Source organism: Diadema setosum, chromosome 16 (assembly GCF_964275005.1).
Source record: "Diadema setosum chromosome 16, eeDiaSeto1, whole genome shotgun sequence".
Classification (NCBI taxonomy): domain Eukaryota; kingdom Metazoa; phylum Echinodermata; class Echinoidea; order Diadematoida; family Diadematidae; genus Diadema; species Diadema setosum.
The window spans coordinates 751,956-774,492 of NC_092700.1; the positions used below are offsets into that span (position 1 = coordinate 751,956).

At 38.1% G+C, this 22,537-nt stretch overlaps 1 protein-coding gene across 1 annotated transcript in view; it reads right to left on the reverse strand.

The window, feature by feature from the left end:
• Positions 1-846: 846 nt before the first annotated feature.
• Positions 847-22,537, reverse strand: part of LOC140239453 (ATP-dependent RNA helicase DHX58-like) — a 206,247-nt gene continuing 184,556 nt past the window's right edge. The window contains exons 9-16 of the mRNA XM_072319289.1: positions 16,582-16,680; positions 15,607-15,773; positions 14,637-14,775; positions 13,915-14,142; positions 10,802-10,969; positions 9,444-9,583; positions 4,782-5,349; positions 847-2,481 (exon numbers count right to left, since the gene is read on the reverse strand). Of these exons, the coding sequence (XP_072175390.1) occupies positions 4,804-5,349; positions 9,444-9,583; positions 10,802-10,969; positions 13,915-14,142; positions 14,637-14,775; positions 15,607-15,773; positions 16,582-16,680 (1,487 nt within the window). The 3' untranslated portion in view covers positions 847-2,481; positions 4,782-4,803. The remainder of the gene's footprint in view (positions 2,482-4,781; positions 5,350-9,443; positions 9,584-10,801; positions 10,970-13,914; positions 14,143-14,636; positions 14,776-15,606; positions 15,774-16,581; positions 16,681-22,537) is intronic.

Consider the following 22,537-nt stretch of genomic DNA (forward strand, 5'->3'; position numbering starts at 1 on the left):
CGCCCCCATCTATGGAGTGAATCTCGGAATGATATCCTTGGGGGAAAATCATGAGCTCTTCTTGTGTTTTATTTTTCTTTTGAATTTTCTCTTCTTTCACTTTTTTTTTTAAAGCCAAAGGTTTGGATATGCTACAGCCCCACCTCCCCGTCCCGGGGCCGCCTATATATACAGTGTATGTTGCAACCAGTGGGCTTCCATATTAAAGGGAACACAAACCCAAAGAGAAATGTAGATTGAGTAAAAGCATTAACATTAGTAGAACACATCAGTGAAAGTTTGGGGAAAATTGGACAATCGATGCAAAAGTTATGAATTTTTGAAGTTTTGGTGTTGGAACTGCTAGGTAAGGAGACTACTGGAGGTTATGATGTATGAGTGGACTACATATAAAGAAAATATAAAAGGGAATTCAATAAAAAAAAAAAAATCATTTTTCGTGAAAATTACACATTCCATCAACTTGATACTGACATATGTTATAGGGGTAGCACTTGTTCCCCCTGCTTTCTGAAAGCAGTTACTCAAGTACTCTTTCATTTTGCTAGAAAAGTGAATTTTTGTGGAATTCCCTTAATATTTTCTTTATATTGTTGTCCACTCATACGTCATAACCTCTAGTAGTCTCCTCATCCAGCGGTTCCAACACCAAAACTTTAAAATTCATAACTTTTGAACCGATTGTCCGATTTTCCTCAAACTTTCACTGATGTGTTCTGCTAATGTTAATGCTTTTACTCAATCCACATTGCTCTTTGGGTTTGCGTTCCCTTTAACAATACATGTATTTCTTTGTCCAAAACAAAAATATCTTGCTGGCCCGAGTATCTCGTTATAACCAGGTTTGCCTTAAACATGGTAAAGAATGAACTAGAACACTTCAACTGATGAAAACATGCTCCATTTATTTGATAGATCATAATGACTACAGATCATACATTAACAGTACACTTGTATATTCATGGACAAATTACTTAACTCGATTCCCACAACAAATGATTGTATTACATACTATGATTGGGTTATGCAATTATACATGAGGATAAAATCCATTTAAATGTGGCACGAATAGCTTTGATATACAAAAATTGGTAACATGCATACCTCACAATGTAAATCAATACATAACCAACGATTTAGTCCAGCACTTACTAGCTTGTAACAAACTGGGAATGTACTAAAAAATGTAGATAGGAACATTTACATTATCCCTCTGCGAGATACAAGCTACGACATCATGATAGCGGCAAAAACTGGACAAAATGGCGAAACTCTTCCAACATCAATGAGTGATAGAAAAAAAAATCTTGCATTTCTAACTGTGCACTCTATACATGCATCATGTTTTCCTGAAGTTTGCGTACCGATTCGTATTCATGATGTGTACTTCCCGATGAGGAATTGCGTGTACGTGAGAACATGTATTTCTTCATGGTTCTTTTTGTACTTGTCAGACTCTATGTTTAAAGTACTTCTCTACAGACACTTCAGTACAATTTACTTTCATGCTTGTGAAATAAGAAACATGCAAGCTGTATCGATAGCATGGTGTAGTGCGAACCAGGCACAAACCATCAGACTGTAACCGAAGCGGTCGTATTCGGTGGTCAATGGATATCCCGACGTTCAAATGGACGAAGTTATCGCCATGAAATCTTCCAAATACTGTATTCAAAACTATTGGAAATATCAAACCAAGGATTACTTAAGATACCTGTAATGTCTCACCCAAGAAACAACAATGTGCGTTTCTTCCCTCGGAACTTGAGGACGTTCAAATTCACGACTGCCATGATATTTCTAAGTGAACCTACTGTATTTACAGCTGTGTGCGCTACGATGACGAACTTTTCTTGATACTCAATTCAACACGCGTTACCTTACAGACAGTAGGTTTTGTCTTCAATTAATCTTTCACAAGCTCGCTTGATATTATGTCGCACATCCGTCATTTTGCCATTTTCTTGCCCCTTAAGAGCTAGAAGGTTCAACTACAACGTAATCTCTGCTCGTGATTTATTTATTTTTGGTACACTAGTATCATAAGATGTTATAAAAACTTACGTTTATTAAAGAACAAAGGAACACTTAATCAAATCGCCACAGGTATGTGTCAATGCAGACAGATGTCATCATACAGCGGAATTCAGTCAACACATGGAGTGATTACTCAAAAGACCTATCAGGCTATATACTCAAGAACAACATGGGAAATTTGAAGATATAGGTCTACTTCCCACTTGTAGAAGAAGAGAGAGCTCATTGATGAGGACAACAAACTAGATCGTATCAGGTCGCAAAGGTGTAACAAAAGACATTGATAAAGCAACGTCATGCAACACAAGAATTATGTAAAACTAATACAAGAGCCTCATTGATATAGCTGGAAATATCAGGTCTTTTCCTACACGATATTAAGGTCCCATCTCGCTGTGTGGTGAAGTGTCTCCCCAACGTGTCTATAGCTGGAAAATTCTTGGTCTGAAATTGTGTTACCATATATATCCGTTATGCAGTATTGCTGTTACATTACACTATAAGGCAAATGACAAGAAAATCATGCTGACATAAAATTATTTATACGTCAATACAAATTTTGTGACACAATTTGCTCTTATGCATAACTAAACGTTTGAAGCTGATCCTGCACGAAATGAAATCTCAGAAAAATGATCAAAAGGCTTAGACTCATGATTTAAGTGAAGGCTGCAAGTGAGTAGCAAGTATCAGCAAGTAATAGTGCTTACTTGTAATATCAACAATTGAAGTTGGAGTAGATCTCTCAATTTTTTTAACGGGAAATCCTTGCTCTAAGGTATAAGCCTTTCCACATTTTGAAACAAATCCCTATTTTGTTTGTTTTTATGACAAGGCAGTAACAAGCTAACATCGGAAATATAGATGCATTTTTGCTATGAACGAAGAAGAAAAAAAAAAGTTATGCAGATTTATTCTTGTTTTTCTAAGTATAAAAATGTGAGACAATTCGTTTGAGAAAGGTCCGATTCTGAGTTTCAAAAATGATAAAACAGTGATGCACATATGGACCTGAACTCTGTTTTCATTATATGAGTATTATTATCATTATCATTCTTTATTTGACTAATATACAGACAATCACGTACAAGATTACAAAATACAATACAAAATACATGTAGATACCATTATCAGTAATGCATACATTCAAATAAATATGCAAACAATATTTCGTTTATATTATACCATATAGGGCCTACCACAATGTAAACTAGCCATGTTTTCCCTGTAAATCCTTGTTAATGATAAGTAGGTGATCTCTGTTACGCTGAATTTTTACAACTTTCACATTATCATCGAAATTGTGCGTCACTTCTTTTCCCCTGTGACAAATCATACTGCAAGATAATCAGAAGTGTTAATGATGAATAAAATCTTGGGCACATTATACCACATAATATAATTTGCATTATAACATGCTTTATTGAGATACCAACACTGTGTCGTAGGCTTGTAATGATAATAGTATGAAAGAAATGTGTAACTGTTAAAAAAAAAAAAAAAAAAGTGCAGGGTAAACTGTATTTCCGTGTCCAGAAGTGGATATTCACGTTCAGTAGAACAGACATACGGTATATGAAAAATTTACAGAAATAAGAATACAACGGTCTTTGCTTATACAAAGTGATTTACACATTGTGCGGCGCAAGTAAACTTATAACTCGGTGTTGTGAAGGGACTATTTGAGATGGGAATATAAGACAAGAAACCATGGAAGTGAGAACGGTTGTTTCCTTCACATATGGAGGTATAGAGCATTCCATATTCTAACTGAAGGGCTGGAAGTTGAAGGGAAAAGGGCCCGAGAACGGAAAGTGTCATGACAAAATCTGAGTTCTATTTTTGATATATCTCAGAAGCTATGTGGACTTGCTTAGTTTCGTCTTTGTTCTATTAGCGATGCTATAAGACCTATAGGCCTACGTCATTGCTGCCGAGTATAGCTCCATATACAAGGTGAAACATAGCTCAACAAAGGGGGTCCTACAAAAAGTCGCAAACACATTGACAGCAGACTTTTTTTCTTTAGGCCTATACGGAGTGTCTTCGTTGGTTATTTCACATTCAAGAAACCCGTTTACTGCATCATTTTGAGGGAATCTCCCCCGTTCAGGAGAAAAAAAAAAATGGGATTGTAGCATCTTTCTTTACTGCCACCGAAAGGCTGTACTACTAAGTCTAAATTTTACGTAGATTTTACGTATACAGCATTGTGTAAAAACCTCATGTTTCTTGTTAAATTAGACGTAGAAGTAGATCTTTTTTAGCTATTACTTATATTGTTTTGTAAATACGTGTTCAGGTCGGATACTGATGTCATATGTTGCACATATAGAGCATTATCTTAGGACAATGTGTGCACACTTTTGCTGCAGCATGACTAATTGTCGATGAGATATTCACGAAAGCAAGATAATATCAATCAGAGGGGTAAAGGTGTGAATTTTCTTCTGTTTATTTCCCTCTACAAATGGAAAAAAAAAAAAGAAATTTGTAAGATCGCAACTGCTGATCTATATAGCAGTATAGATGACAGGTTTAATCTCTTGGTTCCTTCTTTCCGGTATGATTGTTAGATTATAGACCAGCAGGGAAACGAATTGAAGAAAATTCACACTTCAATATCATTCACGTCATGTCTTTATAACGGAGTTGGTCTTTCGTCAGATCTTGTTGTGAATATGCTTGAAAGAATATTTGCTGCATGAATTATGATAAGGGTATCAGATACCGTTCCTATATACCTATCTTCGAAGACCATGATGCCTAGTCATCTTCGTCTTCCCTGATGTTGAAGTATGTCAGCTGATTGTCGTCATCGCTCTGGTTTCCGGCATCGTCGTCGTTTGGCGCTGAGAGGTTGTTGACCTGCTCCTCCAGGTCACTCAGGTCAAGCTCTCGGATCGTGAATGTCACCTCTTTCCATTTCTTGAAGATCAGCTTGCCTCCCTGTTGGTTAATCAGGGTGAAATTCTTCACAGCAATGAGGGGCAGCTCGTGTCCTCTGTAGACCACCATGGTCCCCCATTTCTTTTGGCAATTGCGGCAGAAGATCTCCTGACGATGCTCTATTTCGTCGAAAACCTTCACCTTCTCATAATCCTTCCGCTGGATGTACTGAAGGAATTGATCGTTGCAGACCACGTGATGGGTATTTCTGAATGATCTAATGTCATCCGAAGTGCAAGGCACGGTCAAACACTTGCTGCATTTGAACTTTATAGACATATCGACTCGCCTAGCAGTCTTGGCTTCCAGACTCCTCTTTTTCATCAAGCGTTCCTTCTGGTCTTCTCTCTGCTCCTCTTGTATCTTAGAGAGACAAGACACAATAACGGTTAAAAATAGCATCAGACTACAAACTTTCGAGGACATTTAAGGCCCATTCTCAGTAAAAGTGTGCAAATACGGAATTTTGGTGTCGCCGACATTCCATGACAGTTTGCGGTTCCCTGAAACCTATTAGATACTATCTAAATGTTTATAATGTATCACGAGGACATTATTTGTTAAAAATAAACACGATCAAATGCGGTTGTCTGCCTTTTTGTATAAAATTTTGCTGTTAAACTTCGTAAAGACCCCCAAAACGTAGTGTCGCCGGCTATTTTAGAATTATGCTTTATTGCTCCTCTCCGTCCACAAACACACTTTCCAAATATCATTTGCATGGACGATGAGCATATCATATGTGCTAATCACAATACTCGAAAAGTTCCACGATTTTTATTGACTTCTTTTTTATAGCCTTTTGAAACCTGTCGCCAAATTCACCGCCAGATACGTTACCAGTTTCTTTAGTGTTACAGCATTGCGAAAATAACAAGACTATATGCAATGACCCTGTGTATATGAAACCCTGAGGATATACCTCATACATTGCAAGTACTTAGATTTTTTGTGCGACAGCTTTTTATTGAGAATGCGGTACAATATTTGAAATATCGGTTTTCTACATTTTTATTTAGACAGATACGTTACATACATTTCACGCCACCCACTGCGACAGATATTGCAATGCCAGACAAATTGTATATTACACAATACTCCTCGGAATGACGCATCGATTCAACATTAAAGTTCAGTACAAGTGAGAAATATTCGGTAGATATCGCTCTCATAATAACATGATCGACCATATACGTTACCACAGATACGTTACCCCAGATACGTGACCGAATTTTGCTCATTGGTCTTGTGCTTCCAGGGGATCAAATCTGGTCAAAATTCATCCCTACACATTACATGCTTCGTTTTGTTGGACCTCAGGATTATATTCTTACACCAAAAGGACAGGGAGGTGAAAAAGAGCAACACTTCCACATGATTTTTCTTTTTGCGTCAGTGTCTCACAACTTAATGCCAAGTTTTCCGACAGATATACGTTACCACATAATCAAAATGCTGAAAAAAAAATGTAAATGTTTTGACAAACAAATCGTTGTGTGCTCACAAACTCAAAAGTTCTATTCTATAAAACCCAGCCACTTTCATATTCTATGCAACAACTTTTAACGTTTATTTTACAAGACGCAGCTATGATTCAGCATATCAGGTTTTTGCTTTTCAGATTTAGCAGATACGTTACGTATTATTCAGGGCACCCACGGTGACAAATAATGTTATGTAAAACAAAGTGTTCATAAAACAATTTTGCATAGAATGACGCTTCCATAAAAAATCAAAGTCATGTTCAAATGAAGAATATTCAGTAGAAATTGCTCTGTAACTTCACCGACAGATTCATTTACGGTACGCCAGATACATTACCTAACTTTGAAAGAGTAAAAAGTAGTTTATGAAAAGCTTCCAAGAAAAATTTCAGTGTTCTGTTGCATATTTATTCTACTGTTTTTCAACATATGAAGAACTACTCAAGATTCATTGATAAGTTGAACAATTATTTATTCATTTTCTTTAAAAGGGGTGAGCCAAATACGTTACCATAGATCAAACAACTTTTTAGTATATCGAGTTCATAGAGACTCTACCTACTTCCTTCTAAGTGCCTGCAAAAATATATTTTTTAAACCTTGTTTGCATTATCCATCAAAACTTAATGAATATTTATAGTCAGATGGATAAATACATTCAGACGTATAAGATGAGAATATTCTGTGAATGAAGAACTCAGCTCTCACATTTAGGGCTCTTTTCCACTACATTTCATAGTTTAAATATTACGTACAATGTTTAAAATGGTTAATTTGGGCTTACATCATTCATTTTTACATCAATTCATAAGGTAAATAATTAAACAGGTGATATTTATTACTTCATACACAACTAAAATTATTAGTCATATTTTACCAGATACGTTACCAAAGGCAATTCGATGTTTTTCAATAATTATTTCCCTGGGAAAGCAATTCATATTTGTTTCCTGTGCAAATTCCAGATCGGATCGTTCCCTTTGCATGATTTGTGGCATCCGAAACTTTATTTTGTAAGCGAAGTTTGTTAAAAATACAAAGTGAATCTTAAGGTTATATTTCATTTCAGCAAAAAACATATTTCAACCTACCACACAGAAATAATTTCTACCAATTAGCAAGGGATGACAACGTCTTTACCTCTTGAAAAAACCCAATATCTTTAGGGGGGACAGATGTCTTTTCCTGAACAGAAATTGGATCAAAACAATGAATTTAATTCAAAGTTAGGAGTCCATTACAACATGTAAATTTGCGGTAACGTATCTGATTGGCGATCAACAATCATATATGATTGTTGAATTTCAATTCATTTTTACTCAATGAATGGCCATCATTTAGAATGATCCACTTTTTGTTTCGTATTTGACCGGTTTTGAAGTTACCAAAAACACATCTTTGAATGTATTACTTTGTGGTTGATTTTTCGGTTTTACTCACATGGAATTGAACGCTTAATCTGAGAATGGCCCTTTAGTTAATTCACTCACACAATCCGAGAGCTATGGAAGTATAAATGCAATTTTAGTTTGATATAGTTTTATGAAGGCGTTCGTTTATTTCATTGTTTTATAGGGTTTTACCGTGAAGACAGGACAAGTTACCCTATAATGACAGTGGTCATATCATGGCATCATTATTTCGAGGTTATTGCCATAGCTCTGCAAAAAGTTCTCATTATTTATCGACCCCATGAATGTTTGCGGGCGAGTGTCCATCGATTGAGCTGAAAGGAACACCAATCGACACTGGGGTTAAATCGTGCACGTAGTATAACATGTGCTGTCATTTTTGCTAAGGGCCTATACATGTATAATTATGGTATGGGTGTGTGTGTGCGTGTGTGTGTGTGTGTGTGTGTATGTGATCGTGTGCTTGCGTATGTGTTTAAACGCTACAATGGGGGAAGGGATAGAGAGAGTTATATAAGATGAGGAAAAGCGTGTTGTAGTTGTATTGCGTAGAATATTATAGAGACTTTACGTACATTGATGGACATGTACTATGTCTATTCCTTCATTACTGGAAACAAAACGACGCCAGTTTCCGAAATAACTTCTATCGACCCACAAATACGCTACCCTGCATCATTTTTACAGGATTTCCATTGATTTTTATTTTCAACAGAGAGTGTGCTAAGAAAGAAGTTGGTCTAACAAAAGACGCTTTGGTATCTTTAAATCCGTTCGGCTACATGATACAGTGCTCTCCCGTTATAACGAACACGGTTATAACGAAATTCCGGTTATAACGAAGTGAAAATTCGGGCCATAACGTTATCCAGTTATTGTATTTCTATTGTTTATTCGTTCGGTTATAACGAAATTTCGATATAACGAAAGAAAACTGCCGGTCCCGAGGACTTAGTTATAACGGGAGTCCACTGTACTTTAACCTCCGACAACTGTTCATATTCTTATCATTCGGATGAATCATTCTGTATTATTATGTCCCTACCATACCATGAATGTTATCTATCTGACTTTCGTCGAATATGAACTTTGTTCATACATCGATAGTTTAACACTTTCACTACCCTTTGTCTGAATTTCAAAGTCAGAAATTTTGAAATTTGAAACTCTCGATTTCCTTTCATGTAGCAGGTTAGTAACTTTTGAAAAAAAAACCAAAAGGAATCCTAAGGTCAAATCTTGTTGCGCCCGATTGCATCCAATGATCTTATTGGCCACTTTTATCAAAATACAGTGTAGCTGCCGATTTCATACCATTTTCGTTTGTCTTAACATACTTATTTTTATATAGAGTATCATTTTGTAAATCATCCGCTCTCATGTAAATTTTGTTTTTAACATGACCCATACGAGAACGCACCCGATAGAGATTTTGAGTTATCTACAACATACACAAAATGCTAACTCTCAAATTTGAGAGGAGCATTCAGACGGGAAGTATGACACAGGAGTGGAGGTGAAAACAAACAGAGTAAGTGAGTGAGATAAAGAGAGAACTTACCCGCCTGGCTAAGGCTTTTCGATCCATTTTGGCCAGGTTCTGAACCGAATCTTTCATCATGTTTTGTAGTTCCCGATACTCGAGCTGGAGATCAGCATTGACTACCAGGTACGACTTGCCGTTGAACGCTCGACTTCGACCTGTGGATCACACGTTAAGAATTCGGAAAAAATATATACGTATCACACACACAAAAAAAAACACACACACACACTTACACACACAAAAAAAACTGACTTCAAGGGATAATATCTGTTATCGACATCAATTATGTAGATTGTGTGGATTGTTTTACATTTAATTGTGCATTGAAGTAGGCTTACGTGTATATTCAGTCATTTTGATACATGTGTACACTGTATAAACACTTATATCTAGTGATAAGCCTGTGGATTATGGTGGGAGCATGAGTGATTTCGGTGAAGTTTACGATGATTTCACGTTTTTATTTTATTTTTTAAAGTGCATGTCAAAATTTTCTACAAACTGTATAGCAGGTATAATGACCGCCATTGTGATAGGATATACAAATAGATACGATTCACCCCCTTGACCACGCCCCCTCCCCAATTTACTATGTATGCTCTTCTTCTTCACCCATGGGTCATAGTCTGCAAGAAATGCATGGAAGGTCAACTTGCGATATTCGGGTGAGCGCAAGACCCCGGGTCTCTTGTTTCAATGGAAAATTGTGAGGTGATCAGCTCATGCACTAATTTGCACATTATATCTACTGCTCGAAAACTTTTTGACATAGATATTAAAATCTTTAGAATATATCATAACTTATTTTTAATCTGATTACGGTAATTTTTTTCTGGCTTTTCCATATAAATTGTTTGCATCTTTTAGATTTATTTCAGGTCCAGAATTTGTCCTCTAACAGTTTCGAAATGATTCAAAGCAAATTCGTCTTAGGATAGATTCTCAGCTTTCAATATTGACTTTCAATTTTAATTTCAACAACGAAAAAACAAGCAAACAAATAAACAAACAAACGTGGCGACATAGAGGCATGTCCGTCGAATTGGCACTGATGGGTTTCAGAAGCATTCAATGGTTCAGGGGCAGCAGAATGGGGTGGGGGTGGGGGAGGGGCAAAAAAATGACTTCCCTAGTGTTGAAGCTTCGTAACAAAAAAAAAAAAACACAAAAAAAACAGTATAGAACAAAATTACTTGCAAGCCACGATCGTTGAACAAAACTGCTTATGAATGGATTATGATAATATATTGATACCATGCAATTACAATCACATCACGAAAGAAAAAAAAATCGAAGAAGCCATTTCAGTTTCGATTCTGAAACGCATTCAATCACAATTTTGTTTACGATCGTATCCCGAGTCGTCCAGTTACCTTTTGTCTGCACGTGTCCTACGTCACTGGTCACGTAGTTGTATCTGACTACTACGTTGCATTTTTGGATATCGAGACCTTCTTCTGCTACTGACGTAGAAACGACGATTTTCTTTTCTCCTTCTCTGAACATCTTGAGCAATTCAGCCTGTGCGTTTGAAGTCATTCCTAGTGGAAAGACAAGCAGACAAAACAACGTGGTCAATAGAAGCACATGTAGGAAGCTTAGAGCAGTGATGACAGCAAGAAAGTATGATATAAAAGGATTTTTTTTTAAATTTATTTTTAGAAAGATAAGAAAGGAGAGAAGAAAAACTAGATATATCGCTGCGGCGACTGATATGCCTCCGCCATAATGCGTGGTTCTCCTAATAGGTCTATAGTACAATGTCTTGACAATGTGTGATTATAGTTTCACACAATTGGCAAAATATTAAAATGACAGGTTTGCCACAAATGTGCTGAATGTTCACTTTCCTAGAACTAGGCTCAATTGGATGAATGATTAAAATGTCAGAGTGCAGGTATTTGGGGAACTGATGATTTTTACTTGACTTTTGACCCTTTTATAAGTTTATGCATTGAGTAATTTTCAAGGTATTGAGAAAAAGTATAATTTCAGTATCAAATGGGAAAATAGCATTATCTAAACCTGGCCTTTGACCTTTGACCTCACAGTTCCAAAGAGAATCACTGTTAGGTTGAACATGCATACATATGTAAGTTTCATGATGACACCTTGAGTTACTTTTGAGATATGGAGGAAAAAGTGCAATTCAACACTTTCACTTGACCTTTGACCTTTTGACCTTTGACCTTTTGGCAAGGAACTTCCCACAGAATATATATCGGTTAATACATGCATACATCAAGTTTAAAAAAAAACCTTCAGGCATTGCATAAATATAAGGAAAGTAGTGATATTTTGAGGAGTTGACCTTGACCTTTGACCCCCTGACCTTTGAACCATGACCCCCAACTTCCCTAGATAATCACTGCCCATTGGAACAAGCATATAGTTCCATGAAGATACCTTGAACCATTTGCGAGATATGGAGAAAAACATGAATTTTCAACCTTTTTTTCTCAAAATAACCTGTGACCTTTGACCTTTGACCCCGTGACCATAAAATCCAAACAAAGTATTATCCCCCCAGGATATACCCTCATACTAAGTTTGATGTAAAACCACCACACGGTTCTTGAGATAACGACAAAAACAAAACGGGACGGACGTACGTACGGACGGACGGACGGACGGACGGACGACCCGAAAACATAATGCCTCCGGCCACTTCGTTGGCGGAGGCATAAAAATAGTCCCCGGGGAATTATCATTCCAGCGTGTATTGTATGCTTTAGCAAATTTAGTGAGGAGTGACATGAGGAGAACATAACAGAAATAATGTATACATTAACCCTTAGGGGCATTCCACATGATTTTCATAATATTTCACATCATGTAGGCCCTACTAAAAAAAATCGACAGCTCCGTGTCTAGATTCGTGGAATTTATTGTCCTAGAGCAGAGAATCAATAAACTGAAAATCTTAAACAAATTACACTGAACAGTGTTGATGACATCACAGCCTCACATATTTCAGAAATGTAGCAGAGTAACTTATTTCATTACAATACCCAACAAATTCACCTGTGAAGAATCTATGCATGCCTTATTCTTTTGTTCTGCTTCCTTGACCCCAGACTCATGCATTCTTATCTGGAGGCTGCCATCATCCTCGTTCGTTGCAATTTTTTATAAATTTTGAAAACATTCTCCTTCCTCGTCCCAATCACTATAAATTCTGAAACTCCATAGTCAGTTTAACTAATTATAGAGGCTCAAATGTAAAAGTCTGAAAATCATCTGGAAGTCCCCTTTAATATTTTGCCTCACTCATGAGATTTTTAATATGCAGTGTATATATTTCTCCGAGTTGTCTGCCGTGCTTCGCTGTTAAATGGGACTAGCCTGCGTGTTTGTTGCAAAGGATTACTAACATGCGAAAGTACTACCTTAAGGGCGTGATATCATGAAATAATGACCACTTTTGTTTTGTCCATGTGTGCGGTTAAGGATGGGATTTCACGGAGCACGCGAACGATTTGCGAAGGACGCGAATGGCAAAATCCAGCATTCGTATTTTAGTCTGCAAAAGATCGCCAAACGAACGTGAGGGTTCGGAAGCGTCGTCAATTGTTCGCGAATGTCGGTTTTACTTCGGCGAGAATTTCAAAAAAGTTTGAATTTTTTTGCGAATCTTTTCCGCACACTTGGTTGTGATTTGCTCGTGAATTGTTCTCGAAAGTGTCTTTAAAGCGTCGTCATATGCGCAAGACCTTCGCAAGACACGCGCGATGTTCACAAAATGTTCGTGAAACCCTAAACAGACTCCGTACCTTTTGAGACATTCTCGCGAACGTTTAGCGCACGTTTGGGGGATGTATGACCTATACGTGTTCTACAAATAAAAATCATAGCATTCATGTAAACATCACAAAATTATTAACAACTACAGTAACAAAAGAAATGAAAGACTAGCAAAGAGAAAGAAATGTTTGATATACACAAAAATCGCAGAATACACTTAATATTAATCTAAAGTATGCAAAATTTCATTTTAAGAACTATAGAGATTATGTGTTGGAGGAACTGCAAAAAAAAATTCAAATGCTTTACGAGTGGAGATAGGTCCTAGGTAAAAAATGTAGGCAAGCACACGATAGAAAAATGAGAGAAAAAGAAAGGAGAAATAGAGGAAAGAAAAAAAAAATCAACTCAAGACAGCTTCCACTTCTCCTTGGGTACATTTTATCCCATGATTATTGACAATATTTTTCGTTGTTCGCATTTCCGTCGCGTGTTCTTCGTGTACGTAACATGCTATACTTTAGCAATGATATACACGACATTCGCACATACGTCGTGGAAACTTCGCACAAATTGCGCAAGAATAGTTTTCGGCTTCATTGTCGGAACGCATTCGGAGAAAAACTTTTCCGAATGTTGGATTTTGTCATTCGCGTCCTTCGCAAATCGTTCGCGTGCTCCGTGAAATCCCACCCTAACGACAATGAATCCGTTGTGCTTTAAAGGGAGCATGATTGTGTACCTTGATCACCACTTCCGATAAGGAAACCAGCCTTAAACTTATTCAGGAACGGTTCCTCATTCAGCCATTTGACCAGAGCGATAGCCGACTGACGAGTCTTGGTGAAGATGATGGTCAGAGATTCAGGCTCCACTCGGTATTCGTGCCGAAGCCTTCTTCCCAACTCGGCCAGCACGGGGTTGCTGCTCAGATGCAGCTCGGAGGACTGCCGTAGTTCGGGGAGAGCGTCTGTAAAAAATCATAACTCTGTGAAACGTCATTTACTTTGCTGAAATAAAAAAAGGTTGAGGGAGAGCACCAAATTATAGAAACAGGCAAAACACAGACACACCGACACACAGACATGCATGATGCGCACACGCACAAACACACACATTCACACACATTCAAGAATCCATTGTTGTCATTACCTTAGAAAAATAGTAATAATGAACTGTCTTTCCACACCGAACTTCCCGACCATATCACAATTCTATCGAATATGATATCACATAACATTCTGGCTGTAGAAAATATACCAACCTCTGTGGCTTCTTTGTGGCAATTATTGCAGTATACAAACAACAAAGAGCAAAATAGAGTATTAGTAGTAAACCTTAAATCTTAGTTGGTCTTTCTTTTTGTTATCTTCGTTATTACCTATATGGTCTTAATTATCTGTACAGTACTATACATTGTGACTATACAACACGATGAAAACTTCAAAATGGTGTGGGTCCTACCTCTAAACTGCTTGGCTAGAATCACATCAGTCAGGCCCGAAGCTATCTCTTGTTCTGAAGTGGCTAGGAACTCCTCCATGTAGTCGATGGCGTCAGTGGTACGGACATCACGGTTGATGAACAGGCAGTTGTTGTATCTCTGTATATACCACGTGCACAAATTACAAACCTTTAATAATCACCACCGCAGAGTGAAGCCAATTTACAGTCTTTCTCATTTCATTAGTTTTGTCAGTATAAGGAGCTTTTCCCGACATAAACGGGAGTGAATTACACAAATCTTGATGGAAATGCAGAAATTCTGCCCCATAATATCAATGGATTGAAGCACGCAATTTTGTCATTTTTCATGTAATTAAACGAAACATGATTATTACGCATTTGTAATGTGCCCACGGTCATTGACGGTGAAATATATACATAGGTTATCTGCAGGTGACGAAGTTGAAAGTGTGATAGCACAGGTATCAATACGTAACCTATGTTGATATATTGGTATATTGGTAAATTGGTATATTTGTATGTTGGTATGATGGTGGTATATTGGTAAGTTGGTAGGCCCTATATTAGTATATTGGTACGTTGGTATGTTGGTATGTCGGTATATGTTGGTATGTTGGCATATTGGTATAGATTGGTGTTTTGATATGCATGTATTAGTATATTGGACATCAATGTTAGGAAGAGATTTCCTCTTTATATTGAATTGATCGAGGGTTTGAGAGATCTTTGTTTTTATTTGTTTTGTTTGTTTTATTACACTAAACAATGGGATTGATTGAAAGTTTCCGGTATTTTTGTCGAAAGCAATAGCTATTTCATTTATGTTGTGATCGCGTACTAAAGCAGATGTATGTACTTGATTAAACGTCACCTACAAGACCAGTATACAATACCATGTAATTCTTTCCCTCAGTGCTTTTTTTTCAAGAAACATAATTGCTTTAAAAGTCTGACAAAATTCCCTCACCCTGAGGAACTCAACGTAGGTGAGAAGTTTCTGATGCTCTTCGCCATCGTTCACATGAAGTCTGATTTGCTTGGTGAAATCGACCACCCAGTTCTCGTAGTGTTGCTGACCTCGCTTTGGACGTGCCGTTGTCGAGGTGCTGTCAGCAGTCAGTAGTCGCGAGCCCTCTACGGTAGCCAACAAGGTAATACACATCCACATTGCAAAGGATCAGTCAAGTGGCGTCGACGAATTCTATCACATGTATAATAGTCTGCTACATTGTGTATATATTGTACTTTGTGACACGAGGGACCGTCCGGTTTAAGTGTATAAAATTGCATGCACTGTTAATCACTGGAAATATTCTTTTAAAATTTCTGGCATTCAGCTTTGTACCACAATGATTCCTGCTTGTAAGTGAGTCTTTCATTTTATTTTGTTTCATTTCATTTCATTTCATTTCATTTCATGACGGAGATAGATTAAGTGAATAATATCACAGACTTTTCCATAGATATTCTCGACAAATAGGAAATATTGTTCCCGTATCACAGCCTCCCTTATCATTACTACTGATATGCTTCCCTAAAACAAGAATGGTGAATGACTACAACTCTCGTTACGATAAACACAAGAATTCAAATGACACTGTAATATTTACTCTCGTTATAGTATTGCTACGAGATTTGTTCCGTTTCACTGTGCATAAAGCCAGTATAAGCCCTGTGTCTTAAGATTTTTTCCGTATACAAAATCTGGTTTGTTACGGACCAGTATGTGATAGAGCGTAAGCCTACTTCCATTATAACGAGCTTGGATATAACGAAATTTTGGCTACAACGAAGTAGAATTCAGAGACCATAATTATCAGTTAGATATCTTCATACTCTTTAATTGTGTCAGAAATAAGGGAATTTTGATATAAACGAAAGAAAACTACCAGGATCCCTAGGACTTCATTATAACGACAGTCGCCTGTACATCAAAGCTGACCTCTCGATTCAGCAATCCTGTTCTCGATGTCAGCCATGATGTCAGAAATTTTCCTGAAGAAAGGATCTCTGCCGGAGCGTCCTGGAACTATCCTCTGAACTGTAATAGATAGGTATAAAAAAAAGAACCAATTCGCGTCATTCTCATTAATGTAGGATCGCTGATACATGCTAGGATAGAATTTGACCAGCAGATTTCAAACATGCGAAAAAAAAAAAGACGCAAAGGAAATTGTACGCATGGTATGAAAGTTCTGTAGTTTCAGACAAGGTGCACGAACCTTAAAGTTACTATGATGACTAGTCATCCAGACTGAGATGCGTCGATTTTGTTGCTTTTTGTTCTATACAGGTATTGTTTGCTAGGCTTGTTTCACTGTAGGTCCAAATAGCTATTACATGGATTTTTCTTTTTCTGCTGCGACCACACACATCATGTGTAGCTTAACGTGAAGAGAGACGAGAGAGGAAGAAAATACATTTGATTTGACAGTTTATGATGTCTACATCAATAAATAAACTATTGTGGTCAGTGGGCATCGTTCATTTCGAACGGGTGTCATTGGCTTGATGTAATACTACTCGTCCTAGTTGGCTTACCGCGGCCAACGGACATCTTCCAAGCGGTCGAACAAAACAGATGAAAAGGGTCACATTCTCCTTCAAAAGGTGTACACAAACTCAAGTTAGCATGTTGGAACGTCAGAACAATGCTGGACACGGACGGCCACAGACCTTAACGGCGGTCCACCCTCATCGCTCATGAGCTCTCCAGACTCGACGTAGACATAGCTGCTCTCAGCGAAGTCCGTCTTGCAGATGAAGGTAATCTCAAAGAACATGGCGCGGGCTACACACTCTACTGGTCTGGCAAGCCTCGATGTGAACGATGTCTATCAGGAGTTGGTTTATGGTCAAGAATTCCATTGCCTCCAGGCTCGAAAACCTTCCAACAGGCCACACTGACCGGATTATGCCCATGTGTCTCTCCCTTCGCAACGGTCAATATATCACTCTGTTCAGTGTATATGCACGACCCCTTCAGGCGGAACCAGCCGAAAAGGATAAGTTCTACAATGATCTGCGGATCTTCTCCCAACAAGTTTGGAAGACGACAAGGTTATCATCCTTGGTGACTTCAACGCCCGCGTCGGGAAAGACTCAGAAACCTGGTCAGCAATTCTTGGTAAACATGGCGTCGGAAAGTGAAATGACAACGGACGCCTCCTGCTGGAGTTCTGCACAGAACAACAACTAGCCATCACAAACACCCTTTTCCATCAGAGGGACATTCTAAAGACTACCTGGGATTCACATCGGTCCAAAGACTGGCATCTATTGGACTACATTCTGGTTCGCAGGAGAGACCAACGTGACGTGCATCACACCAGAGTTATGCCCAGTGCTGAATGCTACACTGACCATCGGCTTGTTCCCTGCAAGTTAGACCTTCATTTCAAGCCTAAGCTGAAATACAGAGGGGCCCATCAGAAGAAATTCAATGTTGGTTACCTGCTGTCAGCTAAAGTGAGATGTAATTTTCAGACGAATCTCCAAACAAGACTTGAAGATAAAATCTACTTCAAGGACATTTCTCCTGAAGTCTTTTAGGCTATAGGATGAAATCAGCCATACAACAATCCTCCAAAGAGGTACTGGGACTCTCCTCCAGGAAGAACAAGGATTGGTTTGACGAAAACAATCAGGAAATCAAAAAGCTACTGACTAAGAAGCGATCTGCCCACCAGGCTCATCTCACGAATCCATCCTGTCCAGTGAAAAAATTGCCTTCCGTCTTGCATGCAGTCACCTTCAGCGCAAACTTCGAGAGATCAAGAATGAGTGGTGGAGAAACCTTGCCGAACAAACTCTACTTTGTGCCAACACTGGCGACCTGAAGGGTTTTTATGAGGCACTGAAGACTTTCTATGGTCCCTCACGCCAAGTTCAAAGTCCTCTTCGTAGCGCAGACGGCGAAGTTCTCAACGACAAGGCCTCCATCCTCACCCGATGGTCAGAACACTTTCAGTCTTTCTTCAGTGCCAACCGCACAGTACAAGAATTTGCCCTGCTCCTGATTCCCCAACAGCTCTTTAAACCTGAGCTGGATGAGTTCCCTTCTTTGAGACACTTCGATCGGACAAATGAAAATCGGCAAAGTAGCAGGTGTAGATGGAATCCCCCCAGAGGTATGGAGGGCTGGTGGAAAGCCCTACATCCCTTATAAAAAAAAACAAACCATGGTTTTACAACCGTAACCATGGTATAACCATGGTTATGGACGGTTTTATAATGAATCGATGGTAGTCCATGATTTTTAATTCATATTCATGGTAAATGTGTGGCGGAAGTGTGGTAATACTAATGTTAAAATACCATCGTTATGATAACATGATAAAACTTTATTTTACGACGGTTTTAAAACCATGGTTAAAAAATCGTCGTTATACCACAGTTTTAAGAAAATAAAAAAACAATGGTGAGAAAACCACGACAAAACCATCGTTCTACTGTGGTAAAAATAACATAATAACATAAAAATGGTTGTAACCATGGTTTTACAATAGTATAAAAACAATGGTTAGGAAACCATGGTGTAACTCTCGTTCTACTAAGGTTGAAAACCATCGTTATAAAACCATGATTTCATCATGGTTTTATGATAGTGTAAAAAATATAGTTATAAAACCATGATTTCACCCGTGGTTTTATGATAGCACAAAAACACTAGTTATAATACCATGGTTAAACTTTCGTTTTACAAAGGTTGAAAATGATGGGTATAAACCATGATATTAACCATGGTTTTATCATAGTTAAAAAAATGATGGTTATATAACCATGGCGTTAACAGTGGTTTAATGAAAGTGTATGAAAACCATGGTTAAAAAATCATCGTTATACCACAGTTTTAAGAAATTAAAAAAACAATGGTGAGAAAACCACGACAAAACTATCGTTCTACTTTGGTAAAAATAACATAATAATATGACAATGGTTGTAACTATGGTTTCACAAGCACTGGTTAGGAAACCATGGTGTAACTCTCGTTCTACTAAGGTTGAAAAGCATCGTTATAAAACCATGATTTCATCATGGTTTTATGATAGTGTAAAAACAATAGTTATAAAACCATGATTTTAACCGCGCGTTGTTTTATGATAGCGTAAAAACACTAGTTATAATACCATGGTTAAACTTTCGTTTTATAAAGGTTGAAAACGATGGCTATTAACCATGATATTAACCATGGTTTGATCATAGTTAAAAAATGATGGTTATATAACCATGGCTTTAACAGTGGTTTAATGAAAGTGTTTTAAAACCATGGTTAAAAAATCATCGTTATACCAAAGTTTTAAGAAATTAAAAAAACAATGGCGAGAAAACCACAACAAAATGCAAAATCTATTCACTACGGAATAAAGCACGTAAAAACCTTAAATGAGATTACATAGAGCCTACTCGTAAAAAAAATAAAAAAGGTAGTAACCCATTGCCGCTCGTTCGTTCCCCGTAGCTTTGACGTGTACACACAACAGAAACCTAAGTGTATGAATGCAATCGGCGTGTACAACCGTGTACGATATGCAATGAATGGGAGATCGGGGTTATTGATATGAGGCTCGTTCGTACCAAAGATCACAACAAAAATATTTTTGAAAATATATGGAGGACTAAAAATATTGACACATAAAACAAAAACCTTATTTGCAATAAAAAAGTTTTAAAAATATATATTTTTATTTCAAACTAAAAATTAATGATTAAAAGTTTTCTTGATAGTAATGTAACGTAAGATGTCATGTGCGTGTTGTTGTTGTTGTCGCTGATTGAACCTTACGTGTATGTACTGCTGAACCGTTAGACCGCGACCGCTCAAAAAACACACACGGTACCGGCGTATGTACGATTTTCGCTGTTCATTTCAAACGCTCGTGATGATTTCTGAGTCAAACGTCTCGACGTACGAACCATCTGATATTTTGAGAAATGGCAAGCAAACGGCCCCTAAGAAAAAGAGGAACTTCTCCTTTGGGATTCTTCGAGGAAGGTTGGTCAACATAACTTTTAATACATTATTAGTAAACCTAATCTTAGCTAAAATAATTACCAGCGAGATTTGCATTGAAGGGGTTGCATTGAAGGGGTTGTTAGCGGTCAGAGAGGGAAGACGCGTCTCGGCGGAGCTCTGCTCTTTTAATTTTCTTCGTCAATATTTTATGTTATTTTTCGCTGTTTTTATCTGCAATAAAGCTTCCAATATGTTTATGAGCGTTTACTTGCCCCAGGGAATCAGTTTTTGTGATTTTTAGTGGAATGCATTTGAGGATGGAATCTGATTGATTTTCTTGGAATCCCACACTGGATTGCCTCACATAGCGCCATAGCTGCAATGCACACTGGATAGCGTGGCGCGGGAAACTTTCAACACTCAAGCTATGCAGCTGCCCATGTAGCCCCCGCCATATTGCCGCTGCAAGATCTCTGCAATTTTAAACAACCTTCGTGTGTGGACATTATTCATCATCATTCATCATTTCCTGCTGAGTGCTGGATTATTCGTTTTTAATGTGTATTTGATGTGTATTTTTAACTCGGGATACCACGCATGCCACCGACTTTGTATTTGAGCTGCTTTTTATGACCTGCAATAAAATCTACTGCCGACCCGTTTTTAGTCTACAAATGTCTGCAAATGTCTACAAATGGATATGATTTGCTGAAATGTTGAGGATGGAACCTGTATTCATAATTTTTTGGAGCTGATAAGTGATATATACACCGGAAGTTCCCCTGTGGTGTGCCCTCACATCGTGCAAGTTTTGATTGTCCTCGTCAATGTTCAACATTCAAGGCACCAAGCAATACAGCCGGTGTTATCACGACATTTACTGCATTGCACTGTGTATTTTGCTACGTCCACGATTTGATGTGTGATAAGATTGTGATTTGGAACCATGTGGACCACCTGCTTTTGAGAACGGAGCCTGAGTATCCTTATGAATTTCTTAGAAGTTTGAGAAGTTTGAGTCTGTGTAATCTATAACTATAATTATCCGCAGTTTATGGAATGTCTATCACATCTGCAACTGTACAAAATTAACGTGATCAATTTTTGAAGATCAGCATCACTTTATTAGTGCATGTTCCTGCTGGTCAATTTATGATCATATCAGTCAGTTGAAGTTTGTATTCATTATGAGCCCACATAGGAATACATGCCATTTCTTCATCCTGCCATGGCTGACATTAACTGCACTCATTGTATCTTGTCATCCTTCAACGAGCAGCTATTGTCCAAATTCACTAGGTGGGACCACTTACTGCTTCGATGTGCATCCTTACATCCCCAGGCACATACGTGTAGCTATAGTAGAGACGGCAATGCCCACAAAGCATCTTTCAAGATCAGTATTTCATCTCAATTTCATGCCCTGCAAAAACTCTCTACTACAAAGCATAGATATGTACTGACCTTTTCAAAGCTAATGATATTATGTCAGACCTTCATCTCGTTGAGCACGGTTGCCCAGTCAGGTGACATCCATCCTAACCCCGGCCCTCGCACTGAGTACCCCTGTGGGGTTTGCTCCAAGGCATGTAAGTGGAACCAAAACTGCATTGTGTGTGATGACTGTGAAACATGGCTCCACAAGCAATGTATTGGTATGAGCAGCACAATTTTTAACCAATTGAGTAGTTCCTCTTGCACCTGGATATGAGACAACTGCGGTCTTCCCCAATTCAGCTCATCTCTATTTGAGTCGTCAATCTCCACTTCAAACTCGTTTGAAGTACTGACTGACTTCACAGGAGCTGATGATGAGCCATGTTCCCCTCTGATGGCATCATCGCCCATCTCTTCAAATAGGAGAAGGAATTCTTCTCCCCCCCCCCCCCGTCGTCCCCCAGGACCTCAACATCGCAGAAAGGGGCAAAATCACACAGTGAAA